Source organism: Solenopsis invicta, chromosome 6 (genome assembly GCF_016802725.1).
Source record: "Solenopsis invicta isolate M01_SB chromosome 6, UNIL_Sinv_3.0, whole genome shotgun sequence".
Classification (NCBI taxonomy): domain Eukaryota; kingdom Metazoa; phylum Arthropoda; class Insecta; order Hymenoptera; family Formicidae; genus Solenopsis; species Solenopsis invicta.
In genome coordinates this window covers 16,889,083-16,909,782 of record NC_052669.1, presented here as the reverse complement: position 1 = coordinate 16,909,782, position 20,700 = coordinate 16,889,083, and the positions used below count along the sequence as shown (strand labels likewise).

Genomic DNA, 20,700 nt, shown 5'->3' with positions numbered 1-20,700 from the left:
GTTGCGAGGAACCATTGGTGATTCCGCGTGATGCATGCCGGCCAATGCATTGACGTCGCAATGCAAAATCTGCACATTTCCCCCAGCCAATCACAGAGTCGGTCACGTGACCCTTCTTGACAATTTTCTCCCCTAGAGGTTCTCTAGTTTTAAGCAATCGTTTGACACTCTTATCACGACATAACCAATAACATCCAGTCAATTGCTTGATATCGTTAAGTAAACACATGTGGTGTGATCATAACGTAAACACGTGTCTCTTCGAGTAATTTTAACGCATCGAATGATTGTAGTGATCAAAGTAGTGATTCATAGTAATTAATAAAGTCGATCGATCGGTTTGTCGCGTAGTTCTGCGTTTATCGATCAAGTGCAGACTAAATAGTGTAAATGTTGTAAAATGTGAAACAACTTCGAGGGATAGATCTGGATAAAAGATAAATTTAAATTGAACTGTCGCATCGTGGAAATAATAAGCTTATTGCCGTGTGCGTAAGTAAATGTGCTTAAACTTCTTTAAAGGTCATCCCCTCCCGTCTTTTTCTCTCTCTCCTTTCTTTCCTTTTTGTGCGTTTTAAAAGTGCTACTTTTAACTTGCAAATGATATTTAAGTAATCTAATTTGCATTAAATTTTATTATTCGCGGGCGTACATTCATTATAATAATGTAAACTTACTTGAAGATTTCACGGTCATCCCAATATTTGACGGTCGGATGACAGAGATCAAAATTTGACAAGTTAACCCTTAAACACATATTGAAAATTCCCCTAGATTTTCGAATGCTTACTGTGTGAAAACGGAATGAGAAAAAAGATTAGGGCTAGCTGGAAAAAAAGTTTGAAGTCTTCTCTGTCGACTACTATGATCGATCAACTTCATTGTTTAACTAAAATAAAATAGCATTAAAGTAAAGTTTTTTTGGGAAGGTCTCCCAGACCCACTTATATGCTTAAAAGTTAAATGTAGCATAATTAAAGTAACAGAGAGAGAGAGAGAGAGAGAGAGAGAGAGAGAGAGAGAGAGAGAGAGAGTTTAAATAGGAATGTGCTGTCCGTGTACTTTTGTCAAGGGGTCAACCACTAGTGGGAATCATTGTACATTTCTCTATAAATATATTGCGGCAGTACAGAAATAAAACAGGCAATACTAGTAATACGCGCAATACATTAACAATACGTAGCAATAGATGGCAATACATAGCAATAAATGGCAATACGTAGCAATAGATGGCAATACGTAGCAATAGATGGCAATACATAGCAATACATTAACAATACGTAGCAATACGTTAGCAATAACTTTGCAATAAATGACAATATTTGAGTAAATTGTATAAATATCAGATTAATGCAGTATTTCTACAGTAGTGTACGGTAATAAAAGAAGTGCAAGAAGTGAAACGCCAAAAAGATAAACAATAACCTAAAAAACGTCTGCAAACACGAACGCGCACAAACACGAGCGACGAGTTTCGTTTGGAAATAAAAATTACTATCTATATTTTGTAACAAAAATGTGAGTATTCATCAGCCAGACAGACCTATATCGCAAATGATTAGGGTAAATTGGGGTATTATGGCCATACGGAAAAGGTGGCCATAGTCTGTAATTTCTCCAGTAATTGCTAAATAGTGCATTTTTATAGTCATTCTGAAAGATAATCAATATTTACAGTAGTTTATATACGTATACTATTCGAAACAATCTTATTCTGAATATTATATAATACTTTTACTTGTAACTACCTGCAAAGTTTTGCATGTGTCCTCTAAAAGCTGCTATAACGTCGAATAAATTACTGTTAAGTTATCATAATCAACGTTACGTATATAATAAAGGAAGCTAAATTGTAACATGACTTATAATTTGTGCTCTTATTTTCACTATTTATTTAAATACACCATGATTATCTTTTTCTTACAATTCGGCCAAGATGGCCCACTTTGTTTTTTCATACATTGTTTTTTTTTAAATTATAAAAATCTGTTTTTTTCCTTACTTTAAAAGAATTATAATTGTTATGTTATTATTGCAATATCAAATTTAAAAATTTTCATGTTACTATTGCAGTATAATTATAACTAAATCATATATAATTATATATATTTAAAATATATGTATATACGTGTTTATAGTAAATGTATAAAATTATAAGTTTTATTTATCACTTTAGAAAGTATTATTATATTTTCGTTTTTAACATGAAACGTGTATAGCCAACTGTCCCATAATACTATGGCCATCTTTTCCTTAAAATTTTGATAAGATGGCCAATGCATATGTTATAATATTTTGTTAATATTTGATTTCTAATAAATGTTTTCTCTTTAAATTCAATAGTATTATTAACTTTAAGATTCAGTGAAGTGATATGTCAAACATTATTAAAAAAATAATAAAAATAAAAATGCGTTTTTTGCATTTTGAAAAACAATGGCCATCTTACCCAAGTTTATTCTACGAAAGAATACGTTCGTTTCTTTGACACACAGTTAAGTACGATTTACTAAAAAAATTCTATCTACTTTTTTCGATCTCCAATAAAATATACATTTGTAATAAAAAATAATTTTTATTATCGAGATTATATATTTCAGATTTAAAATGGAAGCTGAAAACTTTATTGATAAACTGTTAAATAATTATCATACAAAATTACCAAGTTATATAAAATTACTTTTAAATTATGCAGGCTATGATAATATTATATCGATTTCGAAAATAGATGATGCTTCTATAGCGGAATTAGAAAAGTTCGCAAAAGAAGATTTAACTAAACTTTTAAATGAAAATGAATTAGTGGAATTATTTGGCAAAATATATCATCGAAATCCATCACTTTTCAAGATTCTTGATGGTCACAAGAAACTACTGTTACATTTAAAGGAAATCTGTGTCAAGGAAGTTGAAAATATTTCAAATAAATTTTGTATAAAATGTAATGAGAAAAATAGTACTCGTGAAGGAAAAAAAGAAAAGAGCCAAAAGAAAAGAAACTTTCATGACATGCAAAGAGAAGCAGAGGAAGTAATAATTGAAAATGACAAAGAAAATAAAACAGATAATGCTAAAGAACACGTAGAAAATTTGGCTAAAAAATATGTTAAAAGATGTATTGATGAGTACTGTGAAGAACATATTGAAGACTTTATTAAAAAAATTGATAATTTAAAGGTCATAATGGATAATGAAAATTATTGTGCAAAAATTAAATGCTGCTTCTGCGATTTTATTTCCACAGGATATTCGGTAAAAAATTCTGGAATTGGAAGAAAATGGATATTATCTAATTTTAATAAGCACATTTTAATTCATATGAAAAATAGAAAAAACAAAAAACAGAGGAAAGAAAACAAACCTAACAATACTTTACTTTCATTTATAAAAGTACAAAATAACAATTCTTTTGCAAGTTCACTTCCAAGTTCACTTCCGAGTTCAACTCAGAGCGAAAATAAAATTCAAAATAACATAAATATTTTATCTGAAATTACTGATACTAATAGTTTGGCCAATACTAATGCCAATACTATTCAAAATGCGGAAATTTATATTTCGCCAAATATAAATCCCATAGAATTAAATGCATTTTCTTTGACAAACAGCTCGATAAATTTACAACCTGAGTTACAACCATTATGTCCAAGTGTAACCGATTGCAGTGAAACTTCTAATTTATTAGAATTATCGGATTTTTACGAACGCAGAATTATTGAAGAGGCTAATAATTCTGCAACATTAAATAATGAGCCTCAACTACAAATGGAAAAGAATGCAAAAGTAGATGCCATAAGTAGACAACAACGAAAACTAAAAAAATTTGAAGCATTTGATGAATCCCAGACTAAAATTACAGATTATTTTCTTAAAATTATTACAAAAATTATTGAAGACCATCCTGATATACAAAATACTTTGTTAAGTATCGCTAATACAGAAAATACAAGCAATTTTGCAAATATAAGTTCATTCTTAGAATGTTTAAAAGATACGGCAATGAAGAATATCAAACGCAAGAAACATGGAAACAAATTTACTAGCCCTTTAAAACTTTTTAGTTTATATATTTTCATTGTTGGTGGTCGTATGCTCTATGAACTTTTACATGCGAATCTACAAAATATATTACCATCAATTACAACAATTAACAGATTAATAGATAAGGAAAGTAATATAGTCAATGGAATAGTTCGATTAAAAGAATTAAAGTTGTTCTTAATAAAACGAAATTATCCTTTAAATGTATTTATTTCTGAAGATCAAACCGCAATAATTAAGAACATAGCATATGATTCTAAAAGTAATCAAATGATTGGCTTTGTGTCTTCATGTAAAAAGAATGGATTTCCCAAAAATAATTTTTATGTAAATTCTGTAAAAGACATTGAAAATGCCTTTTCAAAATATGTTGTTGGCTGTAATGCCTATGTGTACATGGCTCAACCGCTTATTGATAACGCACCAGCATTTTGTTTAACAGTTTTTGCAAGTGATAATAGATTTAATCATAATGACGTCTTAGCTAGATGGACGTTCTTAAAAAATGAACTTGAAAAACTTGATATACAAATAACTGGATTTTCAAGTGATGGTGATACAAGGTGCTTAAAAGCCATGAGAATATGATCTAAAATTCCTTTATTGTCTAAAAATCCATATTCTCCTTACTTTCAGGTAAGTAATTCATTCATTTCTATTTTTTTTTTTTTTCAAGCAAGTTGTTAAATTAACAATGTTGTCAATTAGAATCAATCAAATTTCTGTTTCAAATTGCAAAGATAGAACAATAGAATAATTTGTCATATTAATAATATTACTATTTAATTATACTAATATATAACTAATTTAACAACTTTAATTAAAAAATAATGTAACAACCTGTGCGAATTATTTTAATTATTTATTTTAGATAGAATTTGATATAAAAAAACCAGTATGTATTCAAGATACAGTTCATATTGGAACAAAAATAAAAACAAGATTTTTAAAACCGAATGTATTTTTACCGATGGGCTCAAAAATTGTCTCTCCAGAACATGTGAAAAAATTAATAAAGCAATTTCCTAAAGATAAACATTTATTATGTGACAGTGATCTTGAACGTATGTTTAATTTAGTTTAATTAATATATGAAATATTGTATTATTTATCTAAAATTCTAAAAATTATTTTTCAGCAAAAGATAAGATGAATTTTGATGCAGTTGAAAAATTATGTGCGCCTCGAGTTACGGAATTAATATCTGCTATTCCAGATAGTCAGAGTACTAAACAATTTCTTATTTTAATTAAACATATATTAAATTCTTTTTTAAATAAAAAATTAAAAATTGAAGAGCGCATATATTCCATGTGGCACGCAACATTTTTTTTAAGATTGTGGAGAAGGTGGTTACAAGAAAATAACTACAGTATTGATAAAAATTTTATAACTTCTAATGCTTACACGTCCATAGAATTAAATGCACATGGTTTATTAATATTGATTGAAAAATTACGAGAAAATAATCAGTTTACACCTTGGTTATGTAGCAGTCAACCATGTGAAAAAATTTTCAGACAAATAAGATCCATGACATCTACTTTCTCAACAATAACTAATTTTAATTTATTGAGCATTTTGAGACGTTTAAATCGAGTGCAACTTTTAAACGACATAAGTACTGACTTAAGTAAGTTTAATTCATAATATTTTAATTAAATTTATACATAATTATAAAAGTTCAATTTACTTTAATAATATATTCTTATTTCAAGGAGATACATTTCTATTTCCACGAGAAGAAAATAATAGATTAGGAATTTCTTCAGATAGAACTTTAAATTCTGATGAAATTCCATCTACAGAAAAAATTTTACATATTTTGGACACCGCTAAAAATGATGCACTAAATATTGCAATAAAATTAGAAATGAATATGAATGAAGAAATAATAAAGGAAAGTTTTGAAGAGATCAACATTCGACATTTAATTGACGAAGAGGAAAATGAAGAAGAAGAGGAAAATAATGATGATATTATAGAACAACAAAATGAAGATATTGTATCTGCCAGTGAAGATTTCGGAAATTTCGAAGATTTGGAAAATTTGCCAAATGATATTTTAATATTTAAAAATCAAACAGAATTAAATTTAAGAGATTATACAACTAACTGTACAGAAAGTAATAAAGGTTTATTTTTAGATGTGAACGTTAATGGAAAAAAATATGTTGTGAGAAAATCTTCACTCTGTTGGATATATCAAAATAAAAATAGATTGTCTAATGACAGATTATATCGAGTTCGTGGTATGAACATTGCAAATACAAATGAAAAGTCGAGTGAAAAATTGAAGATAGAATGTGAAAAATATTACTGTGTTTATTATGATACAGGATGGTACATAGGAAGGGTGTTACATGTAGAACAATATACATGTAAAATGAAATTTTTATGTGCTAATTTAGATGAATTTAGATGGCCAAAGAAAGATGATGTTCAAGAAGTAGATAAAAAATTTATAATGTATGGGCCGATAACTTTAAATGGCATAAATCCTTTTACAATTAATAAAGAAGTGCGTACAAAAATCCAAAGAGAATTTAAAAAATTAAAAAATACATAAATTATTTGCATTGTTAACAATCATTATTAACATTGTATAATGTTTATAAACAAACAAACAAAATAAACAAAATTTAAATAAACAAAATAAATATAATTTTATACATATACATACCAGACAATACTAGCAATATAAGAAAAAAAAAGCAATATATTAGAAATACTTGACAATACCGGCAATACCAAGGGCAATACAATAAAATAAAATAAAAATACTGGGAATAATCAGCATTACCAGTAATACGAGAGTAATACAATAGCAATACAGCAATAAAATCTAATGTATTGTCAGAAACGGCAATCACTGTACGTTTTCCTTAGTAGTGGTTGACCCCTTGACTTTTGTCAATCATTTGAGCGCAGGATACGCTTCATGAAAACAACCGCGTGTAACAGTGAGTCGCGCCGCCCCTGTCTATTACTTGTATCCGACCCGTCATACAGTCAACTAATTTTTCTTGTAACTTGAAAACTAAGCTCCGGACAAATTTTTACAAAAGGAAAAATTGTCTCAGAATTTGATTACAAATATGCCAGCTTTGGGACCAATATGTTATTTTGAATCACCTGTATATATATATATATATATATACAGGGTATATATATATATATATATATATATATATATATATACAGGGTGTTCCATTTTAATTTATCACCCCAAATATTTCCGTTTCCTTGCATTTTACAAGAAAATGTTTCAGACAAAAGTTGTATGGTTTTAAGGGGGCCATAAGATAGTGTTATTAATTTGACCTTGAATAGTTGCTTGAAGGTCACGTGAAGGACACCTCCAATTTTTTTAATGGGACTACCTACTTTTTATTACATGTTCTTGTAGTTTATCTCGAGACCTTTCCAAAACACTACAAGAAAGTTTATTTTCGTTGAGTACTTTTTGAGTTGTGAGTCTTGAAAGCTACGGTGTATTGTAACTTTTAAGCTTCGCAATTTGGAAAGTACTTAACAAAAATAAACTTTTTTGTAGTGCTTTGGAAAAAACTCAAAATAAACTACAAAAATATGCAATAAGAGATACAATGTTAGAGTATCGCTAGTTAAAGGGTATCGGTACTTCCCTAACATTCTATATTTTTTTATTGCATTTTCTTGTAGTCAATTTCGAGAGATTTCTAAAACACTATAAATAAGTTTATTTTTGTTAAGGATTTTCCCAGTTATGACGCTTGAAAGTTATAGTACAACGTAACTTTGAAGCCTCACAACTCAGAAAGTTCTCGACAAAAATGACTTTTCTTGTAGTGTTTTGGAAAGGTCTCGAGATAAACTACAAGAATATGTAATAAAAAATAGGTAGTCCCATTAAAAAAATTGGAGGTGTCCTTCACGTGACCTTCAAGCAACTATTCAAGGTCAAATTAATGAAACCATCTTATGACCCCCTTGAAACCATATAACTTTTGTCTGAAACATTTTCTTGTAAATTTGCAAGAAAACGGAAATATTTGGGGTGATAGATTAAAATGAGACACCCTGTATACTCGAAGAATCAAATAATTTCAGTTGGCAAATGCCCGGCGCTAAGCGCCTAAATTATTGTCGCTCTTCAATTATATTCCGCACTTGGTCTCATTAACACGTACATTTTAAGGTTATATATGTTTTACACATGGGGCATTCCACGTGAAAGGGCTCCACCGAAAAATAAATTGTTTGGGATTTATAAAATGATAATGAAAACGTGTTAGTGGATGTATTGTATAGGATTAATGATAAAAAAAGTAAGCATCATATGCCTTGCATCAAAGATATTGAAGACTATCGTTTAAATTAAAAGAACTTTTCTCTTTTTTTAACATTTCTAGCAAAAATTAAAAAATTTTTAAAGACATGATTTTTTTAGAATTTTTTCCGTACTTTCCGATAAAAATATTAATTTTAGTGATAAAAATTTAATAGTATGGAAAAAAGTAATTTTTTAACTTTTAATAAAAAAATGAACAACTTTATCTATTTTTAAAAATCTGAAAAAATTCTCAAAAATACTTCAATACATGTAGAATATTGTACCATAAAGCAAATTTTGGAATCAAAATGGAATCCTCTCAAACACAAATATTTTTTCCAATACAAAATTATAATTTCAGCCAAAAGCTAGATAATATCAATTTTTATTGGCCAATTATTTAATACTACGTAAATAACATATTTCTAACTAATAACTATAAAATGAAAAATAGTTGTGACGTCTGCATTATATATTTTTTTTTTATTTTTTTTTGGAAAAAAGTCTCGTTTCCTTATCAAAACTGAACTTTTTTTAAATTAATTGATCTTTTTGCAGGAATAATTGTATGATATTTTAATGCATCCGAAATTGTTTTTGCTAATGCGAATCTTGGTTCCAAAAACTTACTTAATTTGTCGTGATTTGTCTTTGAACTAAATATAATTGTTGCCTCTTTCATATCATTTTTAGCCAACCTGTATAATACCTCAGCATTGAGGATTACTTTCTTGCACTTCCTTACAAAATAATTTTTCTTACTAATTGTTTAAAATTTCCACCAATACCATCTCAGAGACCTTTCCTATGTGCTGTAGCAAAGAAGTACCATTCGGCCGTGATACCAAAAAAAAATTACGCACATGATAAAACAAATTTTAATTTAATAATTATAATTTAATAATTATAATTTGTTTTATCATGTGCGTGATTTTTTTGGTATCACGGCCAAATGGTACTTCTTTGCTGCAGCACATGGGAAAGGTCTCTGTAATGGTATTGGTGGAAATTTTAAACAATTATTAAGAAAAACTACTTTGCAAGAAAGTGTAATCCTTAATGCTGAGGTATTGTACACGTTGGCTAAAAATAATATGAAAGAGACAACAATTATATTTAGTTCAAAGACAAATCACGACAAATTAAGTAAGTTTTTGTAACCAAAATTCGCATTAGCGAAAACAATTCCGGGTACATTAAAATATCATGCAATTATTCTTGCAAGAGAAAATCACTTAATTTAAAAAAAATTCAGTTTTGATGAGGAAATGAGACTTTTTCCCCCCCCCCAAAAAAATAAGTCTAAATAATATATAATGCAGACGTTACAACTATTTTTTTATTTTATAGTTATTTGTTAGAAATATGTTATTTAGGTAGTACTAAATAATTGGCCAATAAAAATTGATTTTATCTAGCTTTTGGCTAAAATTATAATTTTGTATTGGAAAAAATATTTGTTTTCGAGAGAATCTCATTGCGATCCCAAAATTGACTTTATTCTGGTGCGATAGTCTACATGTATTAAAGTATTTTTGAGAATTTTTTCAGATTTTTAAAAATGGATAAAATTGTTTATTTTTGTATTTAAAACTAAAAAATAACTTTTTTGATACTATTAAATTTTTGTCACTAAAACTAATATTTTCATCTGAGAGTAAGGAAAAAATCTTAAAAAATCATGTCTCTAAAAATTTTTTAATTTTAACTAAAAATGTTAAAAAAAGATTTTTTTTTTATTTAAACGACAGCTTTCAATATCTTTGATGCAAAGCATATAATGCTTACTTTTTTTATCATTAAGCTTATACAATACATCCACTAACATGTTTTCATTATTATTTTAAAAAACCCAAACAGTTTATTTTTAGGTGAATTTCTTTTAAGTGGAATGCCCCACATACATCTGATCTACCCAAACACTAACAACCATCTACTATTAAAATTACTCAGAAATTTAAATTAAATTTTGTCCGAATTTAGCTGGTACGTTCTATATAGCCCTTTTTTTTAACGATAGGGAAATCCTCCTGGACTCCAGGCTGGCTAGATCTAAGAGTGTGGAACTCGAGTCAGGGCTCCTGCGAGTCCTGACCGTCGTATCCACTAAAACCATAGAGTCCTGCACAAACCCTCGATGGGGAGGAAACTTTGGAACCAAGCAGCATTATATCAGGGTTCCTCTCTAAGAGAAATCGGAGAACGCGCCATTTGCGTCAGGTTGAGAGAGGGGCATTAGAGGTTTTGTCGAAATACATCGGCTTGCGATCTCTGCTCCATCTCGGAGGGGCATCGTGAAACATAGACGCGCCTCTTCGCCCTCCTTTACACGGGCATCAGTGCTGTGTGTGGCTCTCGGCCAGGCAACAAAATCAACGCAGTGGAGGTGCATTCAGCACCTCCACGCAAACAACAATCCATCCCAGGGCCATACTGCCCCTCTGGGCTTTGCAGTCGCCGCAACCAGGCACTGCACGATAACAGAGCTCTGACCTGTATGACTTTTTTTATGCAATGCTAAAAATGCTCATAGCACACTAGGCTGGCTAGACCTGGTAGTGTAGACTCGAATCAGGACAGTGCAAGCCTGGTCACATAGTTTTAGCGATCAAAATCGCCCCCCCCCCACCTACCAACTAAAAATCCATCGAACCATTTTGTCCTATTTGAAGGAAAGCCCCGGGCAATACGTCATTTCATCCGTAGCCTTCCCCCAGGGATCGGAGCGTGAGCCTCCGACGTGCCAGTTTCGAGTTGGAAGTAGGCGTGCAAGAAATGCCCGCTGAGGCGGACCTCCTACCCACCCCTGGGGACGTGGTGCAAGCACCGATGCGCCCCCCCCCCTCCGCGTTTCTTTAGGGCCAGAGACAAAAGCCGAACTGTACAAACGTTCTGCGCCAACCCACTGCGCAAGGTCCAGTGGCATAGAGAACATTCGGGCCTACCTCCTATCCTTGAGTGGCCGAACCGCCGGATGAGCGAGACTCTCACTCATCAGACGGCCCATAGCCAGGGTCTTTGTCCCGTAAAGCATTCCCGAGCACAGGGGCAGCCAGAGACGAGGCCCAGGAACAGAGGGTAAACCGAGTCACCCCTCGGTTTTATTGCTTCCAAAACCTGTATGGTCTACCTAAGTTCTGTGATTTTTTTTAGTTTTTTGTTGAGTCCAAAATTAAAACTGATGGTCAAATTTAAAGTCGGAAACATTTCTAAACTTTAATTTAAAATATAGAACAATTTCAAATTACAAATACGTTATTGGACCAATGGTGGAACAACACAATGATAGTAAGAAATTCCTCTTCGGTCGCAGCTAGATCTTAGTACTTATATTTATTTGTGTAATTTTATATACTTCTCCGAATTCAACCAGAATGTGCGCCGAATTAATTCCGGTTGTAACACAGCATATTGAATAAGATTTAGTAATATCACTATTTATATTAAATTGATTAATTTAATATAATAATTGATGCTGATCTGCTATATACCCATTTCTCCCTGAAAAAAACTGTAAAAAATTTATTGCGAAAAATAACACCTCACCCAGGGTTCGAACCAGGCACCTCCGGAATCTCCGGTCCCGGTATCTTACTATCTCAACCACTGGGGCACAGTGATATTTCTCGCAATATTCGTATATGAGTGACAACGTATTTGAGGCGCGTGATTCAAATTACAAATACGTTATTGGACCAATAGTGTAACAACACAATGATAGTAAGTATTTATTTTTCGCAATAAATTTCTTACAGTTTTTTCAGATTGGAATGGGTATATAGATACAAATCAGCATCAATTATTATATTAAATTAATCAATTTAATATAAATAGTGATATTACTAATTCTTATTCGACGTGCTGTGTTATGACCGGAATTAATTCGGCGCATATTCTGGTTGAATTCGGAGAAGTATATAAAATCACACAAATAAATATAAGCACTAAGATCTCGCTGCGACCGAAGAAGGCTTTTTTACTATCATTGTGTTGTTACACTATCGGTCCAATAACGTATTTGTAATTTGAATCACGCGCCTCAAATGCATTGTCACTCATATACGAATATTGCGAGAAATATCACTGTGCCCCAGTGGTCGAGGTGGTAAAACACCGGGACCGGAAATTCCGGAAGTGCCAAGTTCGAACCCTGAGTGGGGTGTTATTTTTCGCAATAAATATTTTACAGTTCTTTTTAAGGGGGAATGGGTATATAAATGCAAATCAGCATCAATTATTATAATAAATTAATCAATTTAATGTAAATAGTGATATTACTAATTCTTATTCGATATGCTGTGTTACGACCGGAATTAATTCGGCGCACATTTTGGTTGAATTCGGAGAAGTATATAAAATCGCACGAATAAATATAAGCACTAAGATCTAGCTGCGACCGAAGAAGGCTTTCTTACTATCACAATTCCAAATATTTACGTGGTAGAGAACAGTTTTAGAAAAAGTACTATTTAAATATATATTGGATTTAGAAAAAGGTGGGACAAGAGACAGGATGATGAGGTAAACCATGGTATTCCCTCTATCGCACTATTCGAATGCAGGAATCATAATCAAGTATAAGTGTTAGATATAGTCTCTCGATCGATTAAAGTTATCCAGGGGTCAACGAAGTAGACAACTTCGTTATTGAGTTAGACCCTAATTTATACATTCAACAGCAAAATTAAAGAATCACTTATTCTGACTCCGAAAAATAGGTGTAATTCAAGAAAGTGTAACTTTGTAAAAATAGTTAAAAAAAGCATTTTAAAGCTCGAAATTTTTAGTTTTGAGATTGATAAGTCATTAAACAATTTACAAATTGTTTATAAAGTTACGCGGGTTCAAATGGGAATGTGTTAAATCTTAAAATTTGTTACAAATTTTGCAAAGCTCCACAACAGGAAATAAAACTTTCACGTAAATGTGGTTTACAGCATTCAAAAGCGTGCATCTTTACCTTTAATTTGCGTACTTGTTGAGTGTTGTACGATTCATATTCACTGAATTATTATATTTGAATTACAAAATTTTCTAATTCTATTTCATCAATTTTGGTCTGTTATTTTACATTTTAAAAAATATTCATAACACAGTAAAAAAGATCGCATAGTAAAAAATAAAAAAAATTGATTTTAAAATTGAAGAATACCACTATAAAATTATTAATGAAATAAAAAGTAAGATTTTATTTGGCCACAAAAATTTGATAAATATGCTCATATTATTTAATTTATTTCAAAAACCTGATGTGATGGGCATTTTTTACTGGCAAATTTAAATTCAACAACCTTAATTTTACTAAAACAAAATACTGGCTGTGATTGTTACAAGCAAAAGAGTCAAATTTCTTCGGACAGTTTTATGGATTTTTTCGGTCACGTAGAAGAAATCCTGTCACGGATATCCCTTGGGCCTCGGAAAAGGCCAAGCGATTATGCGGACTCTGATAGCAGGTGTGCAATCCTGATCGCCTGAGGTCCTACAACCGCAAGGCGGCCAGAAGATCCGACATCTATATCCGCTAAAACTTCCAGTGTCACCCCGATTGTAGTCGCGGGAATGTCCGGGAATCGCCATAGGCATATGCATGGGCCTTCTTGCTAGATCCACGTCATGCTACTTGCCTGATGTGCGGAGGACGGGACACTCGCCCCCCTCCGCACCCCACTTTGGTGAGGAGAGTACAAGGACCCGCTGACTCCCCCAATTGGCGGATCTTCCCCTCTGTGCAAAACACGCGATTCCCCCCCTTGCGCATTTTCCCACGATGTCTCTACTCCGAGAAGGGGAGGACTTTCACCTTCTCAGGAGTAGAACCGTAGTGTTTCCCTCCCGAAAGAGGGCCGGCGACCTGTCCCTCAGCGAAAGACCCGGTAGCCCTGCTGCCGCGTGGAGTCACCGGAGCCCCCTCTCCCACTGCCTCCTTCCCTTTCTCGCTCTTTTTCCGGCCTCCTCCTTCCACAACATAACAATTTTGCAGAAGGAGAAGACCGCCCCTCCTTGCTCCTCAGCATGAGACCGAAGAGCGAGGAAAAGGATCCCCTTGGAATCCCCTTAATGAAGATAGAGTAGGATTCCCCCAATGTGTGCAACTAGCACTCGCCTCTCTTCATCCCAGGTTGGGCATCGTGTCAGAGTGTGCCAAGCGGTGTCAGAAACATTATCACAGTGGTAGCACACCCCGGTCGCCTCTTTCCCGATCTGGCGCAGGTACTCACCGAAGCATCCGCGTCCGGTGAGCACCTGCCTCATTCTATATGACAACACCCCACATTCTCTGTCAATCCATTTGGTTAGCAAAGGCTGGACAGCCCCGTGCGAGTCGCGCATACTGCGATGGTCAAGAAGCTTCCATTTCTCAACCGTGCGGACCCTTTCTTTTTCTCTCATAGAGTTTGTGGCCCCAGTCGTAGGCACTATCTCTTTGGCCCTTAGGGCCTTTCTTCCCCAGTAAAGATCTGCTCTCTCGTGAGAGCAGCTCCACCGGGGGCATGCCGGCCAGGACCGTGACCACCGCGAACGACACCGTCTCGTATGCTCGGACGGCCCTGGCGGCCATTCGTCGCTGGGCACTACGCGCCAACAATCGAAACTAATGGTTGACCGCCAGGACGTTTGTCCAGACTCATGTTTTGTAAAGGAGCACTGACAGGACGGTGTTTGCATAGAGGGCCCGCATCTTCGCATCAGGACCACCAATATTGGGCAGGAGGCTGGAGAGAGCCCCGGCCACTTGCCCAACCCTAGATTCGAGAAGTCGAGAATGCTCTCCAAATTCTCAGTGACTGTTCAGGTTGAGACCGAGATATTTCATCTGGTCCACTCGCCGGAGGTTCCATCCACTCTAACGTCCATCGGAAGGAGCGCCCCGCGTGACTTCCTCTGTAAAAGTACATGGCTTTCGTCTTGCGGGGCGCCACCTTCAATCCCATTTCCGTTATCGTTCTAACTACCGCGGCCACCGCAAGATTCGCCCTTGCGGCGACCTCGTTTCAGTCCCTCCCCTCCCCCCCGCGACAGTGTGTCGTCAGCATAACACGCCAGGTCGCAGTTACGAGGGAGAGGGGTCCTCAAAACTCTGTCAAACGTGAGGTTCCACGGTATGGAGCCCAGGACAGATTCCTGCGGAACCCCGCGTTAGACTACTCATTCGCGCACTAGACCGTTCCTATCCTTGTATACTATCACTCTGTTCCGGAGATAGTCCTAGAGCACTGCGTGGAGGTATCCGGGGAGCCGATGGTACTCCATTGCGTCCCTCAGACACCTCCAGGAGAGAGAGTTAAACGCGTTAATTATGTCTAATGACACCACAAGCGCACCCGTCCTTCCCAGTCACCACGGATTCCAAGAGAGCCCGCAGTCTCAGAACCGCATCTATGGTGGACCGGCTCTTTTGGAATCCATACTGGCACAATGCCAGATCAGGACCATCATCGGAAAGGTGCCAGACGAGGTGGTCCGCGATGATCCTCTCCAGCATTTTTGCCACCTCGTCCAGCACCGCAATGGCCCAATACGCGAACGGCCAGTCGGGTAGTCTCCCCTTCTAATGGACAAAGACTAATTAAGCCCTTTGCCATTGAGAGGGAAAACGACTATCCTCAAATCTTATTAAGAGCGCTTCTGACGCCATCAGCAATCTCCGGAAAGGTCAGGGCCCAGACTCGGCCAAAGATCCCATCAAGTCTCGGGGCCACTGATTTACCGCCTAGTGCACGCGCTAATTGCAAAAGCTCGACGTCGGTGACCCCGATTCCATCCCCAAGGGCACTCTGGCGAGACCCTCTCTAAGAGGAATCATGCTGACGCCTCCGGTAGGAAATAAATGGTGCCTACAACCTTTTCCAAAACATCCGGGTCGAGGCACTCTGCGACTGGAAGAGACTCTCTTTAATTTCTTTAGGACTATTCTGTAGGGTCTCCCCCATGGATTCCTGTCCAAAGTCTCCGTCAGTTCTTTTCAGGCCCTGGTTTTTGACGCGCTAATGGCCCTCTTTAGGGCACCGCGCACCACACTGTACGCGCGGTACCTTTCCTCGATCCTAGTTTCATTCCTACGCCGCTGCGCATGTTGAAACGCGTGCCTAGTTTGGACCGAGGCTCGCCGCAAAGCAACAATCTTTCCGGTCCACCAGTACGCCGTGTGACGACGTACCACCCGCTGTCGAAGCTTGGACGCATCGCAGATCACGTCTCAATGATGCGTCCCCGCGGCCCCCTTTGCGTCCACGCCCCCCCTCCCGTCCAGGATCCAGCCCAGACCGACACCACCAGCACGTCCTCATCCAATTTGCCAAGAACCCATCGCCGACCGGCACCATTACCATGCCCAGCCCAGCCAAGCACCTGGGACAAGTGGCGGCCCCAACCCGGACCCGCATAACTATGTATAGGTGGCCCGAGCCGGACTCCCACTTCTTGGACAATGTTATGGATTTGAGGTTGTTAAGCCTCTTTTTATTAAAAAAAGAGCAATTATGTCATTTTAATCCTGTGCTCAAGTTGGGAGCCAAAAATTATAATGACGCCATTTAACTGCAATCCATGACACAACACTCCTGCACCACTCTCTCATTACTCATTACTAACTAATCGCAGTCATTGTACGATCAGAAACAAAAAAGATGCAACACTTTTTCTTAAATGAGTTCCGAAAATCATTAGAAAAAAAGTATTGCAACCTTTTTGCTTCTGACCGTACATGGTCACTCTCAATCTGTTCTTCTACAAAATAAAATTTGCGGGTTCGACACTTTTTTTTGGCAAATTTGTTCATTCTGAGTGAAAACGCATCAAATGAGTTTAAATTCGTCAAAATCGGTGGTGTGGGGGTATTCTAAATAATTACCAGCCACGTAACTCTTTTGGATTAAAAGAATAGATCTCCCATAATTTTAATCCTGTTTCATGTATTATAATGGATTTACATAGCCCATGTAATCTTTCTTAAATTGATATTTGATAGTATAAGAATCCCCCAGTTTTAATTTTACTTCATAAATTAAAATGATTTTAAGGAATTATTAAATTTTCAATAGATTAAAATGGGTTAATTAATCAAGAATTTAGATTTGGCAATAACAACACAAATTTATTTCTATTCAGTTTAGTTCATTTTGTTTGCTCGAAAAATCATTTTACATAAATTACAATACATGATTACACTACTTATTATATTAACATATTATTTCTGATTTTGTTGATGTTAACAAGACAAGATTTAAAGTATTTTACAAAACTCTTCATAAATTTAAGATTAAGAAAATTTTGAAAAACTACGAAAAATTCTGGGAAAATTTTTCACTAGAGTTTTGATTAAAGTATTTTAAAAAATATGAATTGTGTATAGTAATCTAACTTTGTAATTACAATTTCAGATAGAAATGTGATCGAGTCAATAGAAGATGAGAACGATCTTATACCACCACCAATGTCATCATCTCTTCCAGAATTATTTAGTACGCAGCACCAAGTAGTGGAAATAATGCGAGAAGCAGTTAGTTCCACCGAACTTCTTCACGAACGAGCTATGGAACGTTTCTATCGCGCAGTTGCTGCTGAAGAGGCGTCCGAAATTGCTAAACAAAAAATGCAATTTGAAACACAAACTGAATTAATGTTATTAGATGTCGAATTTATTAAAAAACCATCACTTCGAAGACGTCTATCTAATTCCGGTGTTACACAAAATTTAATTGCTTCCTGGCAGGCCAAGAAAAATCGTCGAAGATCAAGTGAAGGACAAACAAATGTATCTCCAAAAACGTTGAAACTTCTTTCTCCAATTTTATTACCAGATGTCGAAGCCAGATCAGATCCAAACCTTCCCTCTGAAATGATAATAATAGATCCCTGGGAAAAGAGCAACAAGATCGAAACTGCGGAGCGTCTGCGTAGATGGCACGAAACGAATGTACCATTACTAGAACAGGTACAACAAAAGAACTCGATACAAACAAATAATGAAGACAAAGTGATAATTACACCATCTATCACAGTGAATAAAGTAGAATCTCAACCGTTGATTCAAACAAAATCAGAAGAGGAGGAGACTAATATTATTGAAACTTCCGAAGAGTCATCAGAAGAAAACAGTAGTACAGACAGTGAGGATTTAAAATTATTAAAATCAAGAATTCTGGCAAGACAAATTGTCAATGAAGAAGATACTTATCATCCTAAAGGGAGACCAGTCCCACATGCTGACTCAGAATTAATACAGATTCCATATGACAGATTATCAACTTTTGAGATTTCGTCTCTTTCATCTGTCCAAACGACTACATCCGTCTCACCCAATAATGTGATGCCTAAATCAATTTTAAAGAAACCTAAAGAAGAGATGAATTTTCAGGACAATTTTGGTAAATCTATTCCTCCAGAAAAACCAATTAGAAAATCATTATCGCAATCATACCAACAAGAAGATATAGAGAAAATAAGTACGGATAACAACGACAGAATTCCGAATTTCTTTAACATGTCCGAAGAAACTCTAAAAACTCCTACTCTTATATCGGAATCAGATACAGATAGTATTATATCTGCAGCAGAAGCAGCAAAAAATCGAAGAATGCAATCAAAATGGCGATCTATAACACCCGAAGAAGAGGCAGCCGAAATAGAGGCTAGAATGGCTGTTGTAAATCAATACACTGAAATAGTTCGGGAACATGCGTGCCTCTCACGACATGGTAGTGCAGCTAGTTCTCGCAGATCATCTATTTCCGAAGATCAAGATCAAAAGCACCGAATACAAGAAAAACTTGTGCCAAAGTTAATAGATAAACAAGAGCAGGATGAGACAATAAAATCAAAAATTAAAAATAAGATTGAAATCGACCAACAAAAGTTAAATAATCAAACGCCCAGTTTCAGAAGAAAAAGCGTTGATTCCAGGGATATAATTTCAGCGGAAGACATGATGACTAACAAGGAAAAGCGTAGAAGTAGACCAAGTTCTAGGGACCAATCTCCAACTGTAAGAAGGAGTAAAAGAATAGAAAGTGCTTCTTCGAGATCATCTTCAAAAACCCGGAATCGCACGCCTTCGCAGGAAAGAAATAATCTATCCTTAGCGAAAAATGATTTAAATGAGCAAGGCTCTCGTAGATCTAAAGTATCTTCTAGACCTTCATCGCGCTCTTCATCTAGATCAAGTTCTAGAGAAAGATTTGGAGCGACAGTACCAGTAGAATCAAAGGTTGATAAATTACAAAAAGCACTCGATAGTAGCAAGTATCGAGCAATAAAAAAAGAAATCAAAGTAACCAAAATCAGTAAAGAAAATTCTGGAGAAAACACTCCTGATCAAACAAATGAAAAACAGTTAGCTCTAGAGGCTAAAAGAACAGTTAGATCAACGGTGAGCTATATAACCGATCTGACTTTGCTAATAGCTGCAATGTATATTTATTTCTTTAAAAAAGAAACTTTGGCGGTCCCATTTATCGTGCTTCTCCTATATCGAAAAGTACAAGAAGAAATACATAAATGGATGCCACGTCGTTGGAGACGATCTACCAAGAAACATTAATTAATTGAGTGAAGTCAACTGAATTGTCTTATATTTTATACATCTCTCTTATTCATTTAAAACATTTTAACTCGGGAATCCCCAAAGTTATATGGCTCATAACTCACCAATGGATTGTGATCAGATTTTCAATAGATTGCAAAAAATTTTTTCAGTTATAATAGAAATCAAAATTAAATTTTGAAATGAACTAAATACTTATTAACAACAATTAGAATTCTTGAATACGAAAATAATTCATTTCATATTCAATATAACGTCAAAAATATTATCAATAAAAATAAAAAATAAACGCATTTTCAACCTTCATACCTCATAATGTTGAAAAACAAATTTGTAAGATTATATTTAAGAAAAAATTTAAAAACCAATTAATATTAGATTTAAAATATGGTATAAATAAATAATCAGTTTACTTCTTCCTTTTTGCTTTCTGATATCTTTTGAAACTAGATGGATCGCGGGTGTTCGCTGTTTCAGAAAAATAAGTCACAATTCACATAAATTTTAGAAATCCTGATCTAACAAGGAAACACAGGGAAGTGTCCGCCTCAGATTAAAACGAGCTTTTAATATGTTGTAGTACAGATAAAAATAAGGGACACGTATTTTTTATACGTGCCCATACGCACTTTAAGGGAGTGAAACACCCCTTTGAAGAAAATCGGTTTTTTTCTTTCGAAGTGTATGCCGTCGAAACTATAAGAGATAGAAAAAAATGTTTTAAATGAAAGTTGAATGGCTCGAAGAGTAATTTATGACAGCGGAAAAAAATTTTTTTTTTAATTTTTTTTAATACTTT

General features: G+C 34.7%; 3 protein-coding genes across 4 annotated transcripts in view; all 3 read left to right on the top strand.

Annotated features, from left to right (window-relative positions):
- Positions 1-20,499, top strand: part of LOC105193641 — a 46,898-nt gene extending 26,399 nt beyond the window's left edge. Inside the window, exon 9 of the mRNA XM_026138906.2 lies at positions 17,740-20,499. Within this exon, the coding sequence (XP_025994691.2) occupies positions 17,740-19,898 (2,159 nt within the window). The 3' untranslated portion in view covers positions 19,899-20,499. The remainder of the gene's footprint in view (positions 1-17,739) is intronic.
- LOC120358026 lies at positions 1,025-6,755 on the top strand. Of its 2 annotated transcripts, XM_039450440.1 has the most exons (3): positions 1,025-1,518; positions 2,601-4,677; positions 4,913-6,755. In XM_039450440.1, the coding sequence occupies exon 2, from the start codon at positions 2,608-2,610 to the stop codon at positions 4,627-4,629; it is 2,022 nt and encodes a 673-aa protein (XP_039306374.1). In that variant the 5' UTR covers positions 1,025-1,518; positions 2,601-2,607; the 3' UTR covers positions 4,630-4,677; positions 4,913-6,755. The 2 variants fall into 2 exon arrangements, with proteins under 2 accessions (XP_039306374.1, XP_039306373.1); XM_039450439.1 differs by having other exon boundaries at positions 2,601-6,755.
- LOC120358027 lies at positions 4,980-6,755 on the top strand. The gene is made up of 3 exons (XM_039450441.1): positions 4,980-5,105; positions 5,180-5,674; positions 5,760-6,755. Exons 1-3 carry the CDS (start codon positions 5,012-5,014, stop codon positions 6,608-6,610), a joined length of 1,440 nt encoding a protein of 479 aa, XP_039306375.1. The 5' UTR covers positions 4,980-5,011; the 3' UTR covers positions 6,611-6,755.
- Positions 20,500-20,700: the final 201 nt, after the last annotated feature.